Below are 25000 nucleotides of genomic sequence, written 5' to 3'. Positions count from 1 at the left end.
GTAAGAGCTGTGTGGCAAGAATGCTTGGACCGAAAACCGGATTGAAACTGATGGAACAAATTTTGTTCTTCCATGTAAGCAAGAAGATGCTTGTGCACATGCCTTTCTAATGGTTTTGACAAAACAGGCAGTAAAGAAATGGGTCTAAAATTACTTGGGTCTGAGAGATCTTTACATTTGGGAAGGGGTATGACTTTGGCGCTTTTCAATTTAGACGGAAAAAAGTTCTGCTCAATACTAAGGTTATATACAAACGTGAGCGAATCCACAATATACGGTAGAGAAAGCTTCAATAACTTCACGGGTATTTTATCAGGACCCATGGACTTTTTATTCTCCAGGTTTTCAATAAATGTTCCGACCTCATGAACTGCAATCGGAGGAATGATAAACGCTTCATTGTTTATTCTGTTCCGCTGACAGAATTCATCCAATTTTTCAAAACAGTCATCTCTATCCCGAGAATTTGTTTCTGCCACAGAAGCCTTCAATTTATCCGCTAAAGATATACTGCCTGACGTTGATACTAATTATTTGTACATTTTCTGTTGCAGCTTCGATCCCTATCAAATGTTCGAGGTATGTACAGCTACTTTTCAGATATACATATTATTCACTTCCTGTCTTGCATTTATCTTCCTGTTGATACGTCATCTATAAGCTTTTTGTTTGGCTATCTGTCTGTCTATCTGTCATTCGTGTATTTTCTTCCGGCTCCAGATAATCTTATCCGTCCGTCTGGTTAGCTGTGTGTGTGTGTGTGTGTGTGTGTGTGTGTGTGTGTGTGTGTGTAGGTGGTTTTACCGACAAATGGGGACGATTGTCACTGGAGAGCAGTCAAATGGGGACGCTTCCGACAAACGGGGACGTCCCCATTTGTCGGCCCGTGCGACCCCATTTGACTGGATTTGAGCAGATTGAGCGACCCCATTTGACTGCTTCCTAGCATCCCTGTGGACAAACGGACTGGATTTTCACACAGATTCATACACATATTTTAGCTCTGCACTTTGTGGTCTGCTCAACTAAACCATGTGATTTTTATCATGTGACTTCAAATGACTTTACAGTAACTGCTTTCATCAGAATTCAGTTTTTATTCAAATGCAGTCAAACCAAAACATTTATTTGAATTAAAAAGAAAAAAGTTATTGCATTTAATATATTTTATTAAGAGTATTTTGAAAGAGTTCTGATTATTTGATCACGGTTTTTTTGTTGTATTAAAACAAAAACAAACACAGAAACATATACATTCCTGTAAAAAAAAAATAATAATTACAATTATTTTGTTATGAGATTTATTTTAGGTTAATTCGAAGTGTTGTGTCTCATTATTACATCTTTTTTGTCGTGTTTATTGCAATTTTTATTTATTTTATTCATGTAACCCTAGGGGTTTTTTGAAATAAATATTGACTTGACTTGACTTATTGCGAAGTATGAACCGCGTAGGGGGAGCAAAGGAGGGAGGGAGAGAGAGAGGTACGGAGGAAGGGAGGGAGAGAGAAAGGTACGGAGGAAGGGAGGGAGAGAGAGAGGTACGGATGAAGGGAGGGAGAGAGAGAGGTACGGATGAAGGGAGGGAGAGAGAGAGGTACGGAGAAAGAGAGTGAGAGAGAGATAGAGGGAGCAAAGGGGGGAGGGAGAGAGAGAGGTATGGCGGAAGGGAGACAGAGAGAGGGGGCAAAGAAGGGAGGGAGAGAGAGAGGTACGGAGGAAGGGAGAGAGAGGGAGCAAAGGAGGGAGGGAGATAGAGAGGTATGGAGGAAGGGAGAGAGAGGCAGCAAAGAAGGGAGGGAGAGAGAGAGAGGTACAGAGGGAGGGAGAGAGAGAGGGAGCAAAGGAGAGACAGATAGAGAGAGAGAGGTAAGGAGGGAGGGAGAGAGAGATGGAGCAAAGAAGGGAGGGAGAGAGAGAGTTACGGAGGGAGGAAGAGAGAGAGAGGCAGCAAAGGAGGGAGGGAGAGAGAGAGGTAAGGAGGGAGGGAGAGAGAGAGGGAGCAAAGGAGGGAGGAAGAGAGAGAGGTACGCAGGGAGGGAGAGAGAGAGAAAGGGAGCAAAGGAGGGAGGGAGAGAGATAGGTAAGTAAGGAGGGAGAGAGGGAGCAAAAGAGGGAGGGAGAGAGAGAGGTACGGAGGAAGGGAGAGAGAGAGAGGGAGCAAAAGAGGGAGGAAGAGAGAGGAACGGAGGAAGGGAGAGAGAGAGAGGGAGCAAAAGAGGGAGGGAGAGAGAGAGAGAGGTACGAAGGAAGGGAGAAAGAGAGAGGGAGCAAAAGAGGGAGGGAGAGAGAGAGATAAGGAAGGAGTGAGAAAGGGAGCAAAGGAGGGAGGGAGAGAGAGAGGTACGGAGGAAGGGAGGGAGAGAGAGAGAGAGGGAGCACAGGAGGGAGTGAGAGAGAGAGGTAGGGAGGGAGAGAGGGAGCAAAGGAGGGAGGGAGAGAGAAAGGTAAGGAGGGTGAGAGAAAGAGAGGGAGCAAAGGAGGGAGGGAGAGAGAGAGATACGGACGGAGGGAGAAAGAGAGAGGAAGCAAAGGAGGGAGGGAGAGAGAGAGAGGTAAGGAGGGAGAGAGAGAGGGAGCAAAGGAGGGAGGGAGAGAGAGAGGTACGGAGGAAGGGAGGGAGAGAGAAAGGTACGGAGGAAGGGAGGGAGAGAGAGAGGTAGAGAGTAAGGGAGGGAGAGAGAGAGGTAAGGATGAAGGGAGGGAGAGAGAGAGGTACGGAGAAAGAGAGTGAGAGAGAGATAGAGGGAGCAGAGGAGGGAGGGAGAGAGAGAGGTATGGAGGAAGGGAGAGAGAGAGAGAGGGGGCAAAGATGGAGGGAGAGAGAGAGGTACGGAGGAAGGGAGAGAGAGAGGGAGCAAAGGAGGGAGGGAGATAGAGAGGTATGGAGGAAAGGAGAGAGAGGGAGCAAAGGAGGGATGGAGAGAGAGGGAGCACAGGAGGGAGGGAAAGAGATAGGTATGGACGAAGGGAGAGAGAGAGGGAGCAAAGGAGGGAGGGAGGGAGAGGGGTACGGAGGAATGGAGAGAGAGAGGGAGCAAAGGAGAGAGGGAGAGAAAGGTACGGAGGAAGGAAGAGAGAGAGAGAGGGAGCAACGGAGGGAGGGAGAGAGAGAGATACGGAGGAAGGGAGGGAGAGAGAGAGGTACGGATGAAGGGAGGGAGAGAGAGAGAGGTACGGAGAAAGGGAGGGAGAGAGAGAGAGGGAGCAAAGGAGGGAGGGAGAGAGAGGAAGGGAGGGAGAGAGAAGGAGCAAAAGAGGGAGGGAGAGGTACGGAGGAAGGGAGGGAGAGAGAGGTACGGAGAAAGGGAGGGAGAGAGGTACGGAGGAAGGGAGAGAGAGAGAGGGAGCAAAGGAGGGAGGGTGAGAGAGAGGTATGGAGAAAGGGAGGGAGAGAGGTAGGGAGGAAGGGAGGGAGAGAGAGAGGGAGCAAAGGAAGGAGGGAAAGAGAGAGGTACGGAGGAAGGGAGGGAGAGAGAGAGGTACGGAGAAAGGGAGGGAGAGAGAGAGAGGGAGCAAAGGAGGGAGGGAGAGAGAGAGGAAGGGAAGGAGAGAGAGGGAGCAAAAGAGGGAGGAAGAGGTTCGGAGGAAGGGAGGGAGAGAGGGGTACGGAGAAAGGGAGGGAGAGAGGTACGGAGGAAGGGAGAGAGAGAGAGGGAGCAAAGGAGGGAGGGTGAGAGAGAGGTTTGGAGAAAGGGAGGGAGAGGGGTAGGGAGGAAGGGAGGGAGAGAGAGAGGGAGCAAAGGAAAGAGGGAAAGAGAGAGGTACGGAGGAAGGGACGGAGAGAGAGAGGTACGAAGGAAGGAAGGGAAAGAGACAGGTACGGAGGAAGGGAAGGAGAGAAAGAGGTACGCAGAAAGGGAGGGAGAGAGAGAGAGGGAGCAAAGGAGGGAGGGAGAGAGAGGGAGCAAAGGAGGGAGGGAGAAAGAAAGGTACGTAGGAAGGGAGGGAGAGAGAGGGAGCAAAGGAGGGAGGGAGAGAGAGGTACGGAGGAAGGGAGAGAGAGATGGAGCAAAGGAGGGAGGAAGAGAAAGGGGTATGGAGGAAGGGAGAGAGAGAGAGGGAGCAAAGGAGGGAGGGAGCGAGAGAGGTACGGAGGAAGAGAGAGAGAGAGGGAGCAAAGGAGAGAGGGAGAGAAAGGTACAGAGGAAGGAAGAGAGAGAGAGGGAGCAAAGAAGGGAGGGAGAGAGAGGTATGGAGGAAGGGGGAGAGAGAGAGAGGGAGCAAAGGAGGGAGGGAGAGAGAGAGATACGGAGGAAGGGAGGGAGAGAGAGAGGTATGGAGGAAGGGAGGGAGAGAGAGGTACGGATAAAGGGAGAGAGAGAGAGAGGGAGCAAAGGAGGGAGGGAGAGAGAGAGGTACGGAGGAAGGGAGGGACAGAGAGGGAGCAAAGGAGGGAGGGAGAGAAAGGTATGGAGGAAGGGAGAGAGAGAGAGGTATGGAGGAAGGGAGGGAGAGAGAGAGGTATGGAGGAAGGGAGAGAGAGGGAGCAAAGGAAGGGGGGATAGAGAGAGGTACGGAGGAAGGGAGAGAGAGAGAGAGGGAGCAAAGGAGGGAGGGAGAGAGAGGGAGCACAGGAAGGAGGGAGAGAGAGGGGTATGGAGGAAGGGAGAGAGAGTCAGAGAGAGGGAGAAAGGGAGGGAGGGAGAGAGAGAGGTACGGTGGAAGGGAGAGAGAGAGAGAGGAAGCAAAGGAGGGAGGGAGAGAGAGAGGTATGGAGGAAGGGAGAGAGAGAGAGTGTGCAAAGGAGGGAGGGAGAGAGAGGGGGCAAAGGAGGGAGGGAGAGAGAGAGGTACGGAGGAAGAGAGGGAGAGATAGAGGTATGGAGGAAGGGAGGGAGATAGAGAGGTACGGAGGAAGGGAGGGAGAGAGAGGTACTGAGAAAGAGAGGGAGAGAGAGGGAGCAAAGGAGGAAGGGGGAGAGAGGGAGCAAAGGAGGAAGAGAGAGAGGTATGGAGGAAAGGAGAGAGAGAGGGAGCAAATGAAGGAGGGAGGGAGAGGGAGCAAAGGAGGGAGGGAGAGAGAGAGGTACGGAGGAAGGGAGAGAGAGAGAGAGGGAGCACATAAGGGAGGGAGAGAGAGAGGTACGGAGAGAGGGATGGAGAGAGAGAGAGAGGGAGCAAAGGAGGGAGGGAGAGAGAGAGAGGTACGGAGGAAGGGAGGGAGAGAGAGGGAGCACATAAGGGAGGGAGAGGGAGAGAGGGAGAGAGAGAGAGAGACAGACAGACAGACAGACAGACAGACAAACATACAGACAGACAGACAGACAGACAGACAGACAGACACAGACAGACAGACTGTTGTAAGGATTGTGGCGTGGTGGAAAAGCGTTTGCCTCCGAAGCCGGTTTTTCTTCACAACGCAGAAGACAGAAACTGCAGAGCCGCTCTTCACTAAACTTTAAGTCTCTGTCTGACTGTTTGTAAACCAAATGTGGCTCTGATTGTATAACTTTTAACATCATTGGGATGAAATAAACACTCGATTTTATCGTTCCATCCCCCCAGATTACGTATGTGGACCCCACTTATACCAAGGTGATACAAAGTACTCAATTTTATCCAATCTTAACAGATATTTTTAAATATCTTATCACCCCCACTCCCGTCATCCTTCTGTTTTTAACCAGCTCCCGATTTTTTTTTAATTTTTTAAAATTTTTTTTAACTATCGTATAAACCAATAATAGGCAATTTAGACCTTAATTTAAGCCCCTTAATTTTCGTTCGTTCGGTGTTTTTTTTTCCTATAACCCAGATCATGTTCTTAAAAGGCTAACAATACATGCCTATAGGACATGAATATATTTTGTCTGGTCGTAAGGAGTTTGAGATGAAAAGTGTTGTTTGACGCCAGCGCGGTAAAACTAGTATAGACATGTCCCTGGGTGTTACGATGACATCAGAGTTTAAACTGTTCTTTTTCTAAATTATTGTGGTTATCATTCTTAATTAGCGAGCCAATCCATCAGAGAAAAATGAAAAAAAAGAAGTCATTTTCTCATGTCTCAAGGGAAAACCAGTGCCTTGCCTGTCTAAAATCACCTCCCGTTTGAGGAATTTTGCAGCCAGCGCAGTTACTTACAAGATATATTAACGTCCTACAGGCATAGATTGTTGGCCTCAGACAGGACTGGGGTAATATGATAAAAAAAAATAGAGGAGGAAAAGAAAAGGGCAAGATCAAGCAAGCCCGACCGTGATAGGACCCAGGACCCACTCTCCACACTCTAAATTTTATAACACTTTGAGAACACTGAAAGTGTTTATGGTGAACACTTAAAGTGTTAGGGTGAACACATTTTTACACTTTTGGAACACAGAAAGTGTTCTCAATGTGTTATCCTGAAGCATCTTCTGCTACCTGAACACTTTTGGAACACATGGTAAACACTTTTTTGCACAGTGGAACACCAGGTGAACACACGTGTTCAACAAGTGTTCCACAAGTGTTTCACTTCGTCTTTTAGTCATGCTCCGAATAAAATAATACGTAGAGGTTACATGCCGAGTCTCAGTGATTATTAAAAATAATGGTCGAAGTTAGCGGATCATGAAAAATGCGAGCTTCAGCGAGCTTTTTCATGACCGCGAACTGAGACCATTATTTTTAATAATCACTGAGACGAGGTGTGTAACCTCTTTATTCCTCCTTTCTTCAGTTATTCAAAGAAAACAGGAGTTTTTGTGCGAAAGTTTCATCGAATCCGACTCACTCAACCAGTCAACCTGCGCAGGCGATCGATTGATGCGCGGTTGTATAGTTCCGTGCAAATCATTCCATTCTGTTAACACTTCTTGTCAGTTTCCTTGTTTTGGACTAAAATCAAGTACACAGATATGCTGTTATTCTGCTGTGGCGGTAAAGGCAGGTATTGTGTGTTCTGTTTATGTTTTAGTATCGCTTACATTGAGGGGGAATCGAGACGAGGGTCGTGGTGTATGTGCGTGTGTGTGTGTGTGTGTGTGTGTGTGTGTGTGTGTGTGTGTGTGTGGGTGTGTGTGTAGAGCGATTCAGACTAAACTACTAGACCGATCTTTATGAAATTTGACATGAGAGTTCCTGGGTATGAAATCCCCGAACGTATTTTTCATTTTTTTGATAAATGTCTTTGATGACGTCATATCCGGCTTTTCGTGAAAGTTGAGGCGGCACTGTCACGCCCTCATTTTTCAACCAAATTGATTGAAATTTTGGTCAAGCAATCTTCGACAAAGCCCGGACTTCGGTATTGCATTTCAGCTTGGTGGCTTAAAAATTAATTCATGACTTTGGTCATTAAAAATCTAAAAATTGTAAAAAAAATTAAAAAAAAATTATAAAACGATCCAAATTTACGTTCATCTTATTTTCCATCATTTTCTGATTCCAAAAACATATAAATAGGTTATATTTGGATTAAAAACAAACTCTGAAAATTAAATATATAAAAATTATTATCAAAATTAAATTGTCGAAATCAATTTAAAAACATTTTCATCTTATTCCTTGTCGGTTCCTGATTCCAAAAACATATAGATATGATATGTTTGGATTCAAAACACGCTCAGAAAGTTAAAACAAAGAGAGGTACAGAAAAGCGTGCTATCCTTCTTAGCGCAACTACTACCCCGCTCTTGTCAATTTCACTGCCTTTGCCATGAGCGGTGGACTGACGATGCTACGAGTATACGGTCTTGCTGAAAAATGGCATTACGTTCAGTTTCATTCTGTGTGTTCGACAGCTACTTGACTAAATGTTGTGTTTTCGCCTTACGCGACTTGTTATATTTAGTCAAGTTTTGACTAAATGTTTTAACATAGAGGGGGGAATCGAGACGAGGGTCGTGGTGTATGTGTGTGTGTCTGTCTGTCTGTGTGTGTGTAGAGCGATTCAGACTAAACTACTGGACCGATCTTTATGAAATTTGACATGAGAGTTCCTGGGTATGATATCCTGAGACGTTTTTTTCATTTTTTTGATAAATGTCTTTGATGACGTCATATCCGGCTTTTCGTGAAAGTTGAGGCGGCACTGTCACGCTCTCATTTTTCAACCAAATTGGTTGAAATTTTGGTCAAGTAATCTCCGACGAAGCCCGGACTTTGGTATTGCATTTCAGCTTGGTGGCTTAAAAATTAATTAATGACTTAGGTCATTAAAAATCTGAAAATTGTAAAAAAAATATTTTTTTTATAAAACGATCCAAATTTACGTTCATCTTATTCTCCATCATTTTCTGATTCCAAAAACATATAAATATGTTATATTTGGATTAAAAACAAGCTCTGAAAATTAAAAATATAAAAATTATTATCAAAATTAAATTTTCGAAATCAATTTAAAAACATTTTCATCTTATTCCTTGTCGGTTCCTGATTCCAAAAACATATAGATATGATATGTTTGGATTGAAAACACGCTCAGAAAGTTAAAACGAAGAGAGGTACAGAAAAGCGTGCTATCCTTCTGACTAAATGTTGTATTTTCGTCTTACGCGACTTGTTTATATTTAGTCAAGTTTTGACTAAATATTTTAACATCGAGGGGGAATCGAAACGAGGGTCGTGGTGTATGTGTGTGTGTGTGTGTGTGTGTGTGTGTGTAGAGCGATTCAGACTAAACTACTGGACCGATCTTTATGAAATTTGACATGAGAGTTCCTGGGTATGAAATCCCCGAACGTTTTTTCATTTTTTTGATAAATGTCTTTGATGACGTCATATCCGGCTTTTCGTGAAAGTTGAGGCGGCACTGTCACACCCTTATTTTTCAATCAAATTGATTGAAATTTTGGCCAAGCAATCTTCGACAAAGGCCGGACTTCGGTATTGCATTTCAGCTTGGTGGCTTAAAAATTAACTAATAACTTAGGTCATTAAAAATCTAAAAATTGTAAAAAAAAAAAAAATTTATAAAACGATCCAAATTTACGTTCATCTTATTCTTCATCATTTTCTGATTCCAAAAACATATAAATATGTTATATTCGGATTAAAAACAAGCTCTGAAAATTAAAAATCTAAAAACTATGATTAAAATTAAATTTCCGAAATCCTTTTAAAAACTATTTCATCTTATTCCTTGTCGGTTACTGATTCCAAAAACATATAGATATGATATGTTTGCATTAAAAACACGCTCAGAAAGTTAAAACGAAGAGAGGTACAGTAAAGCGTGCTATGAAGCACAGCGCAACCGCTACCGCACCAAACAGGCTCGTCACTTTCACTGCCTTTTGCACTAGCGGCGGACTACGTTCAGTTTCATTCTGTGAGTTCCACAGCTTGACTAAATGTAGTAATTTCGCCTTACGCGACTTGTTTTAGTATCCTATCAGTTTACATACCCTCAGTGTAACTTGATGAACATTAAACCTATCAAAAGAAGACAAACCCTAACAATGTGCTGGGGAAACCCACGTAAGACCTACCTTAATGTTTTTGAAGGATACCTTTAAGGTTGTGTTTTTTTTAGCTGAATCACTCCGTAATGTTAGAGCTTGGGAGAGAGAGAGAGAGAGAGAGAGAGAGAGAGAGAGAGAGAGAGAGAGAGAGAGAGAGAGAGGAGGGGGAGAGAGAGAGAGAGAGAACAGAGAGAAAGGGGGGGGGGGGGAGCGGCGGTGGGGTGAGGATGACGGGTGGTTGTGTTTTGGAAGGAGGGCCCAAGAGAATAAAAACTTTGGGTGGAGGGGGGTCAAGGTAGACACATAACTGTACCCCCACCCCCTTCTTGGAATGCAGCAGACCCGCAATTTACCTGGTCGGAATGGGTGCGCCTGGCATTTACTGCACGGCTCTGTGTTCCAGAAAATCAAAGGCAGTGCTAACAGAGTGCAATAAGGTGTAATGGTGCAATGCCAGACATAAGCTTTGCACGCCCTCTCGGAAGAAAGAGCGTGAGAATAAAGGAACGACAAAAGGCCAGGGTTTATATTGGCCCGCTGAATAAGGAGAACTAGCTGTTGCAATACATGCCAGACATTTTCTTTGCACGCCCTCTCGGAAGAAAGACCGTGAGAATAAAGGAACGGCACAAGGCCATGGTTTATATGGGCCTACCGAATAAAGGAAACTATTACAGTACCAGACATTAGGTTTTTAAACGCTCTTTCAGAAGAATGACTGTGGAAATAAAAGAACGACACACAAGGCCAATGTTGTCAGTAGGAGCGAATAAAGAATGAATCGAAGCCAGGGTATATTTGCTGATCAAGCCTCTGCCACCACTACCACCACCCACCCACCCACCCACTCCCTAGAGACGAAGAATAACATTTTGATTACAGCACTTTACATAACAGATTGCTGGTTACGTACCGCACAATCCTGTTGCAAGCTAGACTAAATACTGTATTTATTTTTTGTAGAGAGAGGAAGAGAGAGAGAGAGAGGGAGAGAGAGAGAAAGAGAGAGAGAGAGAGGGATAGAGAGAGAGAGGAAGAGTGAGAGAGACAAGAGAGAGAGAGAGAAGAAGAGTGAGAGAGACAAGAGAGAGAGAGGGAGGGAGCGAGGGAGAGAGACAAGAGAGAGAGAGAGAGAGATGGAGAGAGAGAGACGGAGAGAGAGAGAGGAGAGAGAGAGAGAGGGAGGGAGAGAGAGAGAGACAAGAGAGAGAGAGGGAGAGTGAGAGAGAGAGAGAGAGAAGAGAGAGAGAGAGAGAGAGAGAGAGAAAGAGAGAGAGAAAGAGAGAGAGAGAGAGCACTCAACCACTTTAGTTTTCCATTAGCTAATCCGTGTAGAATGGCCTTCCTGCTGGTGGCGGAAAATGTGATCTTTAAATACAACACCATTCAAGCAAATATCTAAATAAAAGAGAATTGCTTTTGACTAGTTCTAACCAAATTGTTGGCCCTGTTATCTAAAAAAAAAAAAGGTAATAATTTTTACTTTCGTTGCTTAATCGGGATTCCGAAGTAAATTTACAGTTATTCTATCTGTTGATGGCGTCGGTCTTTTTGCTGCATCCATTGAACTTTTGCTGAAAATTGATGCGTATCGCCGGAAACTTTGATCCGGAGTTTCAGTCACAGTCAGACCTTCACATGATTGTTTCAATCAAAGTAAGCTGACTTTTTAGTGTCTGCACTGGAAGTGAAATTGTCATTTTGTCTTGTCATGTTATCCGGATTATTATTTCAGTAAAGTACTTTCCAATTGACACTAAGTTTACTATGTACATTGGGTATTCCGCGGAGACAAAAATAGTCACTACTGTGACTGATACTTTTCGTGGAATGATGTCATGAAATGAATTAGTTGACTTTGAAATCAAAATTCTTTCTCTCAAGCCGTTAAATTTAGAACATGAAACTGTAATAAATGATGTTTCAATTGAGTCATTTGACCACATGAACAGCTCTCTAATCGCGGAAACGAAAAGGCGAAACTTTATTTGATTAATTTTTTTTCTCTGTAAATCCTCCTGTTTTGATTAAGTTCCCCGTACCCCCCTCCTACATTTTGTTCTTCTGGTTAATAATTGTGTAGTCCACCATCATGAAAACGTGTGTAACTTAGCATTGTTATGGTCACGTCAAATAAGCATCTGCTTGAGTTCGTGTCCTAGCTGCATTTTTGTCAATTGTTTCATGTCATGTATTTTGAATAAAATTGTGTTTAAACCAAAAGGCGAAACTTCCAAAACACATGACTTTTCCAGGCTTACATCCTCGTTTGCCATACTGAGCAATATGTGACCCTCCACCACGGGATGAGTCGCATGTCACTTTTGCATGATTTTCATATTTTTACATTTGCCTAAAGAGTTTTTTATGCTCTATCCAGTGGTGAAACCCGTTTTAGAAAATAGCAAAAACTGTTTGAGTTATAAGCCTGTGACTAAGGTGACCCTCACACTGTTACCAGACACTCCCTGGACTTACATTAAGCCTAGCGCAGAACCGCGCGAGGTGACATGCGAATCATTTCGTGGTGGAGGGTCACATATATGCTTTGCCTGTATTTGGGGAATGCGAACGAGGGGGCGGACAAATGCCACTTTATAATAAGCTGAACAGTACCTAAGTTTCAAGACATCCACGAGTCGGTTGCAAATCTGTTGAACTCGACGATTTTACTTTGCCAACTGTTCACCCATTTCTCTCTGGAGGAAAAAACCCGATAACACCTGAATCAATATAGTTTGAAAATAGCTCGTGTGAACAGATCATAACCAGACATTGGTGAACAGTGGACATTGTCCAGAGGACGTCGATGATGACTTGTAGTTGTGAGAAAACGGGGACTAAGTGTGCAAGCCGTCTGTTCCAGGTTCAGCATCTGCCCTGTATCATTCTGACTGTCAAGGTCCTCTGTGGGAGGAACATCTCAAATGGATGGTTTCAAGATCGCCGTGAGTGACTTTTTTCTTGTTTAAAATAAATAATAATATAATAACTGGACATTTTAAGTGCCTAACCTATGGCTGTAGGCCCTTTACAAAAGAACATATACAAAATAGAACAATTAAATGTACAACCTACTTAAAACAATTAATCATACGGACAAAAATCACCACATGCACTGTTCACACAATATTCATATCTTCATAAATCTCTTACAGTTAGTCAGTCTGCACGGAAATGTGGGAGTAATCTGGTTGTAAGATGACGTGGTGAAATGTGTAAACGATTGGGGAGAACAAGGGCATAATAGTAAGTGGATGTGTTCCATACAGACTGCAGAAGGTCACAGTTGTATTGGACACCCCCACCCCCACCCCCCATGCCCTCCCCCGATCCCAATCCCCGCTTCCACTTCCGGGTTTATTTTATTTGACGACAGGATTTGACAAAGAAGACTTTAAAACAAATTCTTTTCAAAGTAATAGGTTAACCACGAATTATCCCGCTTACTAAGGCCAAAAATTGGGTGTGCACGTTAAAGATCCCACGATTGACAAAAGGGTCTTTCCTGGCAAAATTGCTTAGGCACAGTTAATAATTGTCTACCTATACCCGTGTGACTTGGAATAATAGGCCGTGAAAGGTAAATATGCGCCGAAATGGCTGCAATCTACTGGCCGTATAAAATTTCATCTCACACGGCATCACTGCAGAGCGCCTAGAACTGTACCCACGGAATATGCGCGATACAAGACTCATTGATTGATTGATTGAAAAAGCACTTTTTATTGCGGTTAACCATGTTTGTTTTTTATGTTAAAAAAATCTTATTAGCCTTTAACACCAGCGTCTCTAATTTTTAATTAACTTTGCGCGTTTAAAATTGTAACCCTGAAAAGTATGTACCGTACTAAATAACGCAAATTTGTTATATTTCATATCAACAGTCGACACGCCTGACCCCTACGTGAAGTTACGGGTGAAGACGGCCCCAGAAGGTCGTCAGAGGACACGCACCATTGACGGCAGCATCAACCCCGTCTGGAACGAAACCTTCACCTTCTTCCTCGCCATCTCTGAGGAGAATGTGCTAGGTGAGCTACACATTCTTAATTTGCATTGACCGGACATATTCAATGTTGTGACGGTTTTTATGAGAAAAAAATGCGAGAAAGATATTGTCATCCGGTCTGTGCTACGTGCCAGTTTTCATTGCATCTGAGAGTTTTTCGTATCATGACAAGTCTACTACTTTGCTTTTTACAATTTAATAGACGGTTTCCGGAAATAACTCAGCGGTCTGGAAGAGTGAGAGCCCCTTTACCTCGGACACAATTGTCACAACATCCGGAGCATGTTCCACGATTCCGACCGGCTTTATCCTGCGATAGGGACGAACAACTAACTATGAAAATCGTCTATTTGCATTTGCGTTGTGACTAACAGGTTTGTTTTGTGGGAAGTATTCTTCTAGTCGTTTTGGTTATACTGTCTCACAAAACACACAGAGCGATCATTGGCTTAATGTGTCTTATTACCAATACCAAGAATCAATACTTTTGTTGTCATTGGCAGAGCTGACCTTCATTTTACGAATTAATTGGTTTTTTGTCTTGTGCAGAACTGTCCGTCATTTTACGAATTAAATGTATTTTGGGTGTCATTTGCAGAACTGACCCTGATGGAGGCCAACCCATTCAACCTTGACCAGCAGGTTGACACAGTGACCTTCAGAGTTCACAATAGGATCGAGGAGTACGGCAAGTGGCAGACTGAGGTCTTCACCTTCACAGGGGTACGTGACTGTTTCAGTAGCACCCCCCCCCCCCCCCCCCAATTTAAGACTATCTCCTTTTTAAGACCTTTTGTTTTCTTAGACTTTCTATTCATAACCTCTGTAAAAACTACCCCCCCCCCCCCCCCCCCCCCCCCCATTGTAAGACTCGCTCCGTTTTAAGACCCTATTTTTCTCTTTGGAGGTCTTAAAATGGGGGATCCCCGTCGCGATATAACCTTCGTGGTTGAAAACGACGTTAAACACCAAATAAAGAAAGAAAGAAAGAAATCCACTGTACCAACTCGTAGTATTTGAAACCACCGCAGTGTTGTTCACAGGCCTCGGTCTTTGGTCATTGACACACACTTCTTTGATCTGACGCATTAATTGTTTTGACCCCTGGCCGGTTTTAAGTGTCCCATTGTTTTGACACTAGAAGCTTGACACGGCCAACGATCATGATGTCGACGGTAATGGCAACTAGAGTTTGAAAAAGTTTTGGAAAAAGAAAGATTATTTTGCCGGTTTGTTTAACGTGGTACATTTGAAGAAGGGTTGAAATTTGTGTGTGTGTGTGTAATTTAAAGGCTGTTCATTCTTTGTAAAAATTGGCATAAAATTAAAATAAAAACTTTTCCAGGTGTTTGCTTTGATTCAAAATGGTTACTTGACTATGCTGTGTACTGTATTTTGCTGGACGGTATGTCATAGTGAACGACTAGTCGACCAGTCCCCCCCGCGGGTTAGGGGGAAGAATTTACCCGATGCTCCCCAACATGTCGTAAGAGGCGAATAACGGATTCTGTTTCTTTTTTTACCCTTGTTAAGTGTTTCTTGTATAGAATATAGTCCATTTTTGTAAAGATTTTAGTCAAGCAGTATGTAAGAAATGTTAAGTCCTTTGTACTGGAAACTTGCATTCTCCCAGTAAGGTACTACGTTGCAAGCCCCTGGAGCAAATTTTTGATTAGTGCTTTTGTGAACAAGAAACAATTGACAAGTGGCTTTATCCCATCCCCCCCCCCCCCCCCTTTCCCCGTCGCGATATAACCTTCGTGGTTGAAAACTACGTTAAACACCAAATAAAGAAAGAAAGTCGACCAGTCTGAACACAGAATTCATTAGGTTTTTTTTATACTTACGGCTGTAGTGAAATATTTACTCAAAATGTATGTTTACTGACTGTTCTGTGTTTTTGTTGCTTGCAGGGGTCTGAGATTGATGTTGCCTTCCATATGGAGTGGGAGTAAGTATAATTAATTCAATAGCCTGTGTGCTGTTGGTATTGTTGTTGTTGTTGTTGTTGTTGTTGTTGTTGTTGTTGTTGTTGTTGTTGTTGTTGTTGTTGTTGTAGTAGTTGTTGTTGTTGTTGTTGTTGCGGATGACGTGGAGGAGGAGGGTGGCATGTCTCCAATTACACGAAAGGTAATAGAGAAGTTGGTAAACGAAGTCGACAGCTCTTTACTGAATTTGCGCTCTATGCGTTTTGAACTGGGGGGAAGGTGAAACAAAACAGTTATGTGCCAGTCCTTTCGTTAAAAAAAAACCCACACGAAACATTCTTTTCTCATTGCATCAGTGGATACACGTTTTGTGTGTGTATCCATTACTGGGATTTTTGAACTGTCTAGACGACAAGTTTACACTAACAAGTCATTTGCTAAAAACTGCCGTGATCAGGGATAGGATCGGAGTAGAAATAATAGAGCTTTTAGAGGGGGGCGGCGGGCATTTGGGAGAAAGGGATTTGAATCTGATGAATTTCAGTAATGTGTAAATGGGCAATTGTCTGCGTTTAGATTGACAGAAAAGCGTTTTTAGTGCGGATCCGCGTCCAAATGATCATCCTTTTTATGGTGTGTTTTACATTATGTTCTGTCATATTCTAAAAACGCTGATACATTAATGTATTTTTGCCTGTGTTAGTATGCTTGCAGCTTGTATTGATGTAGTGTTTCGTTGTTCACTTGTGTGCTGAATGCTGCTGCACATGCTTTTTTGCTTTGCTTTGTATGTATATGTATGTTTGTCATTGTAAAGCGCTTAGAGAATGTAAAGCGCTCTATAAGGCCCCCCCCCAAAAAAAAAAAATAGGTGTGGTTACGGTAACATAGCCCCAAAAAATAAGGTAGGAAGGTAGGCAATCACTTTTTTGTTTCTACTTTTTTTTTCTAACGTGTACAAATTAAACCTACTTGACAGGGAAATAAGTGTGCGACTCGGGCGCTTTCGCTTTCATTGCGTTTTCTGCACTCGTTTTCTTGTTCTTTTGTGGGGTTTTTTGACAAATGTAATAAAAAGTTATAGGGTCGGCCCCTAAAAATAGGGTAGGTCGGGTTACCGTAACCACACCTATTTTTTTAAGGCCTAAATCTCCCATATTATTATTATTATTATTATCCACTCTTATATTTGTCATATAAAAAAAATCTAAAGTTTACTTTACAACGATATCTATCATACTGTAAACGCTGCTGTAATGTATGTTTCACTGATATAGATCTCTCACTTTCTGAAAGCTGCTGTCGTGTATTTTACACTGATTTGAATATGTGTCATAATCTAGAATCTGCTTTAAAGGCATATATGTACGCGCTCCCGTGTTTACAAAGTGTAGTTTGCCCATAATCGATGTCAAACGCACCATAAGACCATGTAATGACGATATGTCGCCATGCGCGGACCATATACATGCATTACAGCTTGTTCTAGCCTATGAAAAAGTGAGGATGTCAACAAAGACGCGGAGTTATTTCCCTTGCGTCAACGTTCCCTCTGTTGGCAAATTTATAAATAGGACGATCTAGATCAAAATAAAAATTCAAATATCTCAACATTTAAGGGGTCCTAGACCACAATATCTTGCAGGGAACTTAATTTAGCATGTCTCCAGCTGTTGGTAAAGCAATTAGCGTGTATAGTCATCGAGTACATATGGCTTTAATGTGATATCCATCATTTTCTGAAATCTGCTATAATGTATTTTACACTGATATCTATAATTTTCTGAAAGCTGCTATGAGATATTTTTACACTGATATCTATGATTTTCTGAAAGCTGCTATAATATGTATATATTTGTACACTGCCATAATTATATTCTAAACTAATCGCGAATCGCGAGACAGAGACAGACAGCGTGGCGGTTCACCACAATCACCTTTGAAGGCGAAGTCCTGTCAAACGGGATTGAGAATTTTAGAGCTTATTTCTTAGCCCTATATTATCTGTTGTGGCTTCTCAAATGCCAGAACATACAGACAGACAAAAGCCGCTAGACCCCATCACAAACAGAACTCAAAAATCCACAGGTGTTGCTTACACACACACACAAACACACACACACACAGAGAAGCCGTATATCTATATCTATCAACTAGAATGAATACCCGCTTCGCCGGGTAGCCGGCTTCGCCGGGAAGAAGTACTTAGAGCCGTACGCCGGCTTCGCCGGGTCCGAACAATGGACCCGCCTAGCTTAGGTCCCTCCCAGATTCGTGGAATGGGAACAGCACGAAAATGATTCAGTGGCCATAATGCCATTCCTGACCATATCGAGTCCCATCCTTGTCGACGAATGTAACCGTGTTAATCACCTTTGGAGGCGAACTCCACTCAAACAGGACTGAGCAAGTTATGGCTTCTCAAAGGAAGGCCAGTACATAAAATTACACAAAAGCCGCCAGACCACATCACAAACAGAACTGAACAATGCACAGGTGTTGCTCATATAGAGACACACACACACACACACACACACACACACACACACACACACACAAAAACACAGAGAAGCCGTATCTATAGAGAGATAGATGACAGTGTATTTTTCGCGTGGCTATAAATTGATTCGACCTTTGCACTTTTACAGTGAGGATAATTCACGGGTCCAATTTACGTTCTGTACACTGCGTTGACCGTCTAAAAATAGTAACTGTAACAGAACGCCGGGAATATCCGAAGACGCTCAGCGCAGTGGACAGCGCAGTGACATTCTAAAAATAGTAGTAACTTACAACTGAACGGGAAAGCCACACGAAGGAAGGGAGATAAACGCCAAACACTGGAGAAGATAAGGAAGAGTTACTTATAATGGTGAAATGAACACAAAAAGCAAAATCAGTTCAGCGCTGCGCGCTGAGAGCACGTGTTGAAATATCTCATCGATGATATTGTGTCCGGGGTGTAGCTGAATACGGTGTCCAAATTTGAAAAAGATCCACCGAGAACTTTGGCGTTGTGATGTGGTGTAGCGGCTATGGTGTGTCGGTATGGGGGCCCTGGTAGCTGAGGTGGAACCAAAATAGCTGAGGTGGAACCAAAATCGGTTCCGCGCTGCGCGCTGAGAGCACGTGTTGAAATATCGACCAGGTTGTGTCGTGTCCCGGGTCTACCTGAATATGCCCACCAAATTTGAAGCAGATCCATCGAGAACTTTGGCCGTGCATCGCGCACAGACAGATACACAGACAGATACACAGACACACAGACACACAGACACTAGTCGTATATATATATAGATATATAGAGATAGGTGAGAGTGTATTTTTCGCGTGGCTATAAATTGATTCGACCTTTTCACTTTGACAGTAAGAACAACTTACGGGTGCAAGGGAAGCGTTCTGGACAGCGCAGTGACATTCTGAAAATAGTAACGTAGAAACGGGAATATGGATTGAAGCCACACGAAGGAAGGGAGATAAACGCACAACACTGGAGAAGATAAGGAAGAGTTACTGGGAATGGTGAAATGAACAGAAAAACCAAAATCGGTTGAGCGCTGCGCGCTGAGAGCACGTGTTGAAATATCTCATCGATGATATTGTGTCCGGGGTGTAGCTGAATACGGTGTCCAAATTTGAAAAAGATCCACCGAGAACTTTGGCTTTGGTGTGTCGGTATGGGGGCCCGGGTAGCTGAGGTGGAACCAAAATCGGTTCAGCGCTGCGCGCTGAGAGCACGTGTTGAAATATCGACCAGGTTGTGTCCTGTCCCGGGTGTACCTGAATATGCCCACCAAATTTGAAGCAGATCCATCGAGAACTTTGGCCGTGCACCGCGCACACACACACACACACACAGACAGACACAAGTGGTATATATATATATATATATATATATATATATATATAAAACATCAGAAATTGTGAAAGAAACAATTGAAAGTCAGCAGAGACTTTCTTCCGAGATTTGTTAAAATCTCTTAGCAGAGATAGAGAGAGAAATAAGTATCCCTTCACAGACAGCCTATTGGGAGCATCAGACCCTCCTCAAGGGGGACCGAGATTTACAGAGCAAAGTCCCTTTGTGGGGGACGTATCGCAAGGTAATCTAGTCCTAATTGTACCTAGCCCAGACACGTGCTCCGACACTATCGTGTCTCATCAATGGTCAGGTGGTACTGATGGCGAGAGTTGTCAACCCATGGTATCCAACTAAGAAGCAAACCATTCTCTGAATGGTAGCTTCTGTTGGCATGGGAGACTACCCTCATCTGACAACCCCAAGAGGATATCTGTGAAGGGAAACACTTTGATTTAAGGCCAAAGTGTAGAATTGATATTTATTAAGAAAGAATTTAGAAATTTAGACAAGTTTTAACCAAGAAATTAGGTTAAAACAAGGGAAATTTGAAAAAGCCTAAAGGGAGGTAACTCTGTACCAGCCTGCAGATCCAGAAATGGATACGCGAACAAGTTAGATCTAATTTTGAAAAGTTTTGTTAATAAAAAAAATTTTTTTTAATAAAAATTGTTTTTATATATATAGAAGCTGCTATTGTCATTTTTGTTTACAGCCAGAACCCCACCCTGCGCTACAGTCTGTGCCTGAGTGACCCAGAGAAGGAGTTTATGAGGAAGAGGAAGAACAAAGTATGGCAAGCCCTCAATGAATTGCTTGGCGAACAGGGACCCAGGACTGTTGATGAGGCAAGTGCTTCCTCGTATGTCGTGCTATGATTTATTATTATGTCAGATTGGGTAATGGTTCCTCTTTCTGCTGCTAGTTTCATGATTTTGTTTGTTTGTTTTTGTTTGTCTTGGACATTTCCCAAAATGACTTTCAGTGAGAGATGCTGCTGCTGCTGCTGCTGATGATGATGATGATGATGTAACTTTATTTGTACAAAGATAGAGGTTTAAGGTTACGCCTTTTTCTTACAACCTAGCTGTCCTCAGAAAGAGAAAGAGAGGGAGAGAGGGTAGGGGGGAGGAGAAAGACAACCCTCTGGGGTTGTGTGAGGCAGGGGAAGGGGGATGGGTCAAAAAAAAAGGGGGGGCATGAAGGCTAATTCCTCTTTGTTTAAGGTCCTAAAATATACTATTGGACTAAGATAAGCAGAGTCTTTGAGTAGCTTGTCTGAGCCTTTGATTTGCATACAATGTTTCTTTTAAAGATATAAACTTTTCCTTAAGATGTTTATGTTCGCGCTGCTCCAAACAAGCAAGTAGCTGACTTTCTTTTAAACATTGTGTGAAGTTTATGGAACGTTGATTTATAGACAAAACGAAACATTCTGTTCTGGGGATGGTGTAACGTAAATAGGAATTATACATGAAAAAGGAGAGAAAAGAAATTCCCAATATATACTGTCCCTATCAAATTAAGGCGTATGAGCAGATGTTTCTAGTGCACTAGAACTAGTGTAACAGGTCTTGAAAGGTTGTTTTAGTCGCACACATGTGGACGGGCACAGGTCAGGAAGCAGCACATGTCACGCAGTAATGTTAGGCGTGCCCTGAACGTAATTCTGTTGCACTGAATTACCTCACGGACCACAAACATTGGGCTGAATCCCGATTGACTTGCACAGTCATGTTTCATTCACAAGTCAACGTTGCCGGATGTTGACGCAATGTGCGCAGACCCCCCCCCCCCCCCTCCCCCCCCGAAACAAAAACAACACTCGACATGCTTCAAAGCCTCGTGCATGCTCTCTGCTGAAGCAGGGGATTCCCCGAGACACGAGCGTTTATAGTTATTCGTTGTCTCATTGTCAACGCCAGTCAGTCACACTCAGTCACAGTCACTAACAGTGTTGGGTTAAAAGTGTGTCTTTTTAAGAAAGTCAAGCCGTCGGCTATTGTATCCTCTTCATGTTCAGCCAATCAGAAGCTCGTAAACCATTGCCCCAGGAGATATGCACTCCGGAGCGGAACCCGGACCGGAATTGTTCCTAATATTTGACACCGGAACTGTTTGGTGACACAGAAATTGGGACAGAAGAGGGGGGGTGGGGGGGGGGGGGGGGTAGGACTGGGCGCAATAAGAGAAGAAATCTGGGGCAAGGGCGATTCAGATCACAGTGACAGGAAGGAAATATGTCGGAGATCTCTGTACTTAGGTCCAGGCAGAGTGGCGCGATAGCCGGGCTATTTACTTGACGTGGTTTTTATTGGCATTATGAATGAGGGTTTATATGATGGTACAGAATGGCATAGGAGTGTCCCTAATAGGTTAGCTATATTCGAGCACGTTAAGAGCCCCCCCCCCCCCCCCCATTTATAGTAGTACTAGAGGAATACCCGGCTTCGCCGGGGTGAATCGCGAGACAGAGACAGACAGCGTGGCGGTTCATCACAATCACCTTTGCAGGCGAAGTCCTTTCACACAGGATTGAGAATTTTAGAGCTTATTTCTTAGCCCTATATTATCTGTTGTGGCTTCTCAAATGCCAGAACATACAGACAGACAAAAGCCGCTAGACCACATCACAAACAGAACTCTACAATACACAGGTTTTTGCCCACACACACACAAACACACACACACACACACACACAGAAGCCGTATATATATACTCAGAGGCAAAAGAAACGCAAATGCTGCAGTGAAGATGGGTTACCCATGAATTTTAATGTCGAATTAATTATTTCGGGTTAACAATAACAAGGAAACGAATTGACCGATACAAAAACCATACGGAAAAGTGTATTGGGATGAGAGCATGACGTGCCATGTTCCACTGAACACTGTTTGAAGACTGTTGAAAGTCAATTGCGTGTTGCTCCTCCCTGTGCGTTGATGACTGTGGCGCACCTCCGGTACATAGAGAGGACGAGGTGATTAATTTGCTGCTGAGGGACCTGAGCCCACACCTGGGTCACGGCAGCACGCAGTTCTGCTGCTGTGCGGGGTCTCCGGGCAAGGGCATTAATCCTTCTTTGCATGATGTCCCAAAAGTGTTCGATTGGGTTGAGATCCGGAGATCGAGCAGAATGAGGCAGAATGTTCACGCTGTTGTGACGCAACCTGTCCTGGGTAGCACGTGCAGTATGGGGACGGGTATTGTCTTGCTGGAACAGGCAGTTCCGGTACCTCTGGACAAATGGAACCACATAGGGACGCAGGACTTGATTGATGTAGCGGTCTGCATTGACACCATTCCCACGACCTTGGCCGACGTTCTGAAAGACGACAGGTCCCACTCGCTAACTGACACCAATGGCGCCCCATATCATGACGCTGGCACCTCCCCATCGATCATGCTGCAGGATGTTATTGTTAGCAAACAGCTGTCCAGGCCTTCACCAGATCCGGACACGCCCATCGCCAGGTTCCAGGCAAAAGCACTTCTCGTCCGAAAAAAGAACCCTCCGCCAGTTCCGATGGCGCCAGTGGGCGTGCTGCTGGGCCCAGGCTAGACGATCCAGGCGATGCTGAGCTGTCAAGACAGGACGTCGAGCAGGACGCCGATTTACCAGGTTCTGCCCACCAAGGCGTCGGCGTAGAGTTCTGGCACTGACGGGTTGTCCATGCACCCCAAATGTGTTACGGGCTGTGTTGGCGGCAGTTTCGAATGCATCTCGCTGGTGTTGATGGACAAGATGGCGATCTTGTCGGGCTGTTGTTACCCGGGGTCTGCCACGTCCTGGTAAGTCGCAGGTACTGTTAGTGGCATGAAAACGTTGCTGCAGGCGATAAACCGTGGTGACATTTACTCCAAATGCCCTAGCAACTTGCTGAACTGATTGTCTGGCATCAAGTCTCCCGATCGCCTGTTGGCGCTGATCTGGTGATAGTCTCGGCATCGCGCCTGTGTCGCAGAAATGAATGTTGTAACAGTTTTGTGAGTACGGTACAGCTTGCCTGAACACTCTGAACACGAAAAGCTGCTTTTCCACATTGTGCATGTGCTGAAAGTGGTCCCCATGACGGTTTGGGATCCCCGTCAACAAGACCTCACGTGTGACCCAGATAACGGCAAACACGGTTCTGACAAGATAAGACCGCTAAAACAACACGTGCAGAACATGCTAGTATCATTATTTTATTTTTATTTCAAGTCCATAAAGGTTTAATTAACGCATCCTTTATTTGCGTTTCTTTTGCCTCCGAGTTTATATGTATATCTATATCTATAAATATATAGAGATAGGTGAGAGTGTATTTTTCGCGTGGCTATAAATTGATTCGACCTTTTCACTTTGACAGTAAGAACAACTTACTTAAGGGAAGCGTTCTGGGCCCGTATGCATGAACTAGAAGTAAGAAACACTGGAAGTAGAGGCCTCTTTTCGAAGTGGGAACTCCCGAAGTCAACTTTCTAACACTGTTCACAATGCATGAACTGACTTGAACGCCAAAGTAGTGACAGCGAGAGTATTAAGGTCAAGGTCGGGGAAATTGGGGGAATCCCTACTAATACGCATGCGCACGTTTCTATCAACATGACTTGTCAACGAAAATGGCAAGGCACGTGTGCCGCTCAAAAAGAAAGTAGACACGGAGGGGCGTTCTGCGCCTTTTTCAGATGGTGAAATTGCTGTACTCTTGACAGAAGTGTTTTACGAAAGAACGGTTATTCTGTCCAAATTTCAGAACAGTCTAACTGTTAAACATAAAGACGCTGTCTGGTCCAAAATTGCCAAAGAAGTGTCGGTCTCTCTCTCTCTCTCTCTCTCTCTCTCTCTCTCTCTCTCTCTCTCTCTCTCTCTCTCTTACGACACACGCACACACAGACAAACGTACACGCATGCACATACTGACACTATGACACAAATGACACTGACGGCACTTTATAAACACACACACACCACACACTGCACACACACACACGCGCGCGCTCGCGCGCACACATATACACACACACACGCACCCATACACGCACGCAAACAGTCACAAACAAATAACCACACACTCACTCTCTCTCACTTTCTCTCATTCTCTCTCAATCTACACTCATACACACACTGAAACTATGATGACACAAGTGACACGTCACACACACACACACACACACATATACACACACACACACACACACACACACACACACACACACACACACATACTCACCGTAGTGACACACATAATTATACACACGCGCGTACAGTTGAAAATCAAGACATGATATGATTTTTTCAAAGCATAGGAAGGTTTCTTTTGCAAATGAATAAAATTAACACAGAGGCAAAACCCGGTTTTTGCAGCCGGAATGCAATTGCGGAGGCTTAAAAAGGAAAAGATTAATTAAAAAAAATATATAGCTCCTGGCGGAACTTGAACCCGGAGCGAATGAACGAGAGTCCGGAACCGTTACCACTGCACTATGTTACTCGTGTAGAATAGAGGCATGATGAAAAAAGGCATTCTGAGTTATTCAGTCGTGCTGGTTTGAAAGCTCGCCACCTTCGCCGAATGACTCGAGCACGTTTTTTTCGGTCAGTAACTGATCGAACTGTCGCTTTTGAGTCACTCTGTTTTGAGCATTTAACCTAAATTAAACAAGAATGTCACAGTCCGTGTCTATGGTGCAAGGTAGGAGACCGTCTCATTGTAGCCAAGTTACGACAGTTGCTCGATTGACGCATTTCACGTCTTCGATATTGTGTCTGAGATCATTTCCCAATGAGCTGCCTTTAAAAACGGAATGTCCTGCAATTGTAGTATGCGC

At 44.0% G+C, this 25000-nt stretch overlaps 2 protein-coding genes across 2 annotated transcripts in view; one reads left to right on the top strand and one right to left on the bottom strand.

Annotated features, from left to right (window-relative positions):
* Positions 1-25000, bottom strand: part of LOC138945589 (uncharacterized) — a 291977-nt gene that overhangs the window by 128680 nt on the left and 138297 nt on the right. The gene's annotated exons all lie outside the window — the stretch shown is intronic.
* Positions 557-20063, top strand: LOC138946143 (cytosolic phospholipase A2-like). Its single transcript, XM_070317650.1, has 6 exons — positions 557-579; positions 12253-12334; positions 13274-13420; positions 13997-14121; positions 15312-15349; positions 19901-20063. The coding sequence occupies exons 1-6, from the start codon at positions 571-573 to the stop codon at positions 20061-20063; spliced, it is 564 nt and encodes a 187-aa protein (XP_070173751.1). The 5' UTR covers positions 557-570.

The sequence above is a fragment of the Littorina saxatilis genome, linkage group LG13, assembly GCF_037325665.1.
Source record: "Littorina saxatilis isolate snail1 linkage group LG13, US_GU_Lsax_2.0, whole genome shotgun sequence".
NCBI lineage: Eukaryota > Metazoa > Mollusca > Gastropoda > Littorinimorpha > Littorinidae > Littorina > Littorina saxatilis.
The sequence above is the reverse complement of the archived record's forward strand: the minus strand, read 5'-3'. Positions and strand labels throughout refer to the sequence as shown.

Excerpts from the sequence above, each read along its gene's own strand:
- LOC138946143 (XM_070317650.1), top strand. Across the intron at positions 12,335-13,273 it reads TGGATGGTTTCAAGATCGCC|TCGACACGCCTGACCCCTAC; the intron begins GTGAGTGACTTT and ends TCATATCAACAG. Across the intron at positions 14,122-15,311 it reads AGGTCTTCACCTTCACAGGG|GGGTCTGAGATTGATGTTGC; the intron begins GTACGTGACTGT and ends TGTTGCTTGCAG.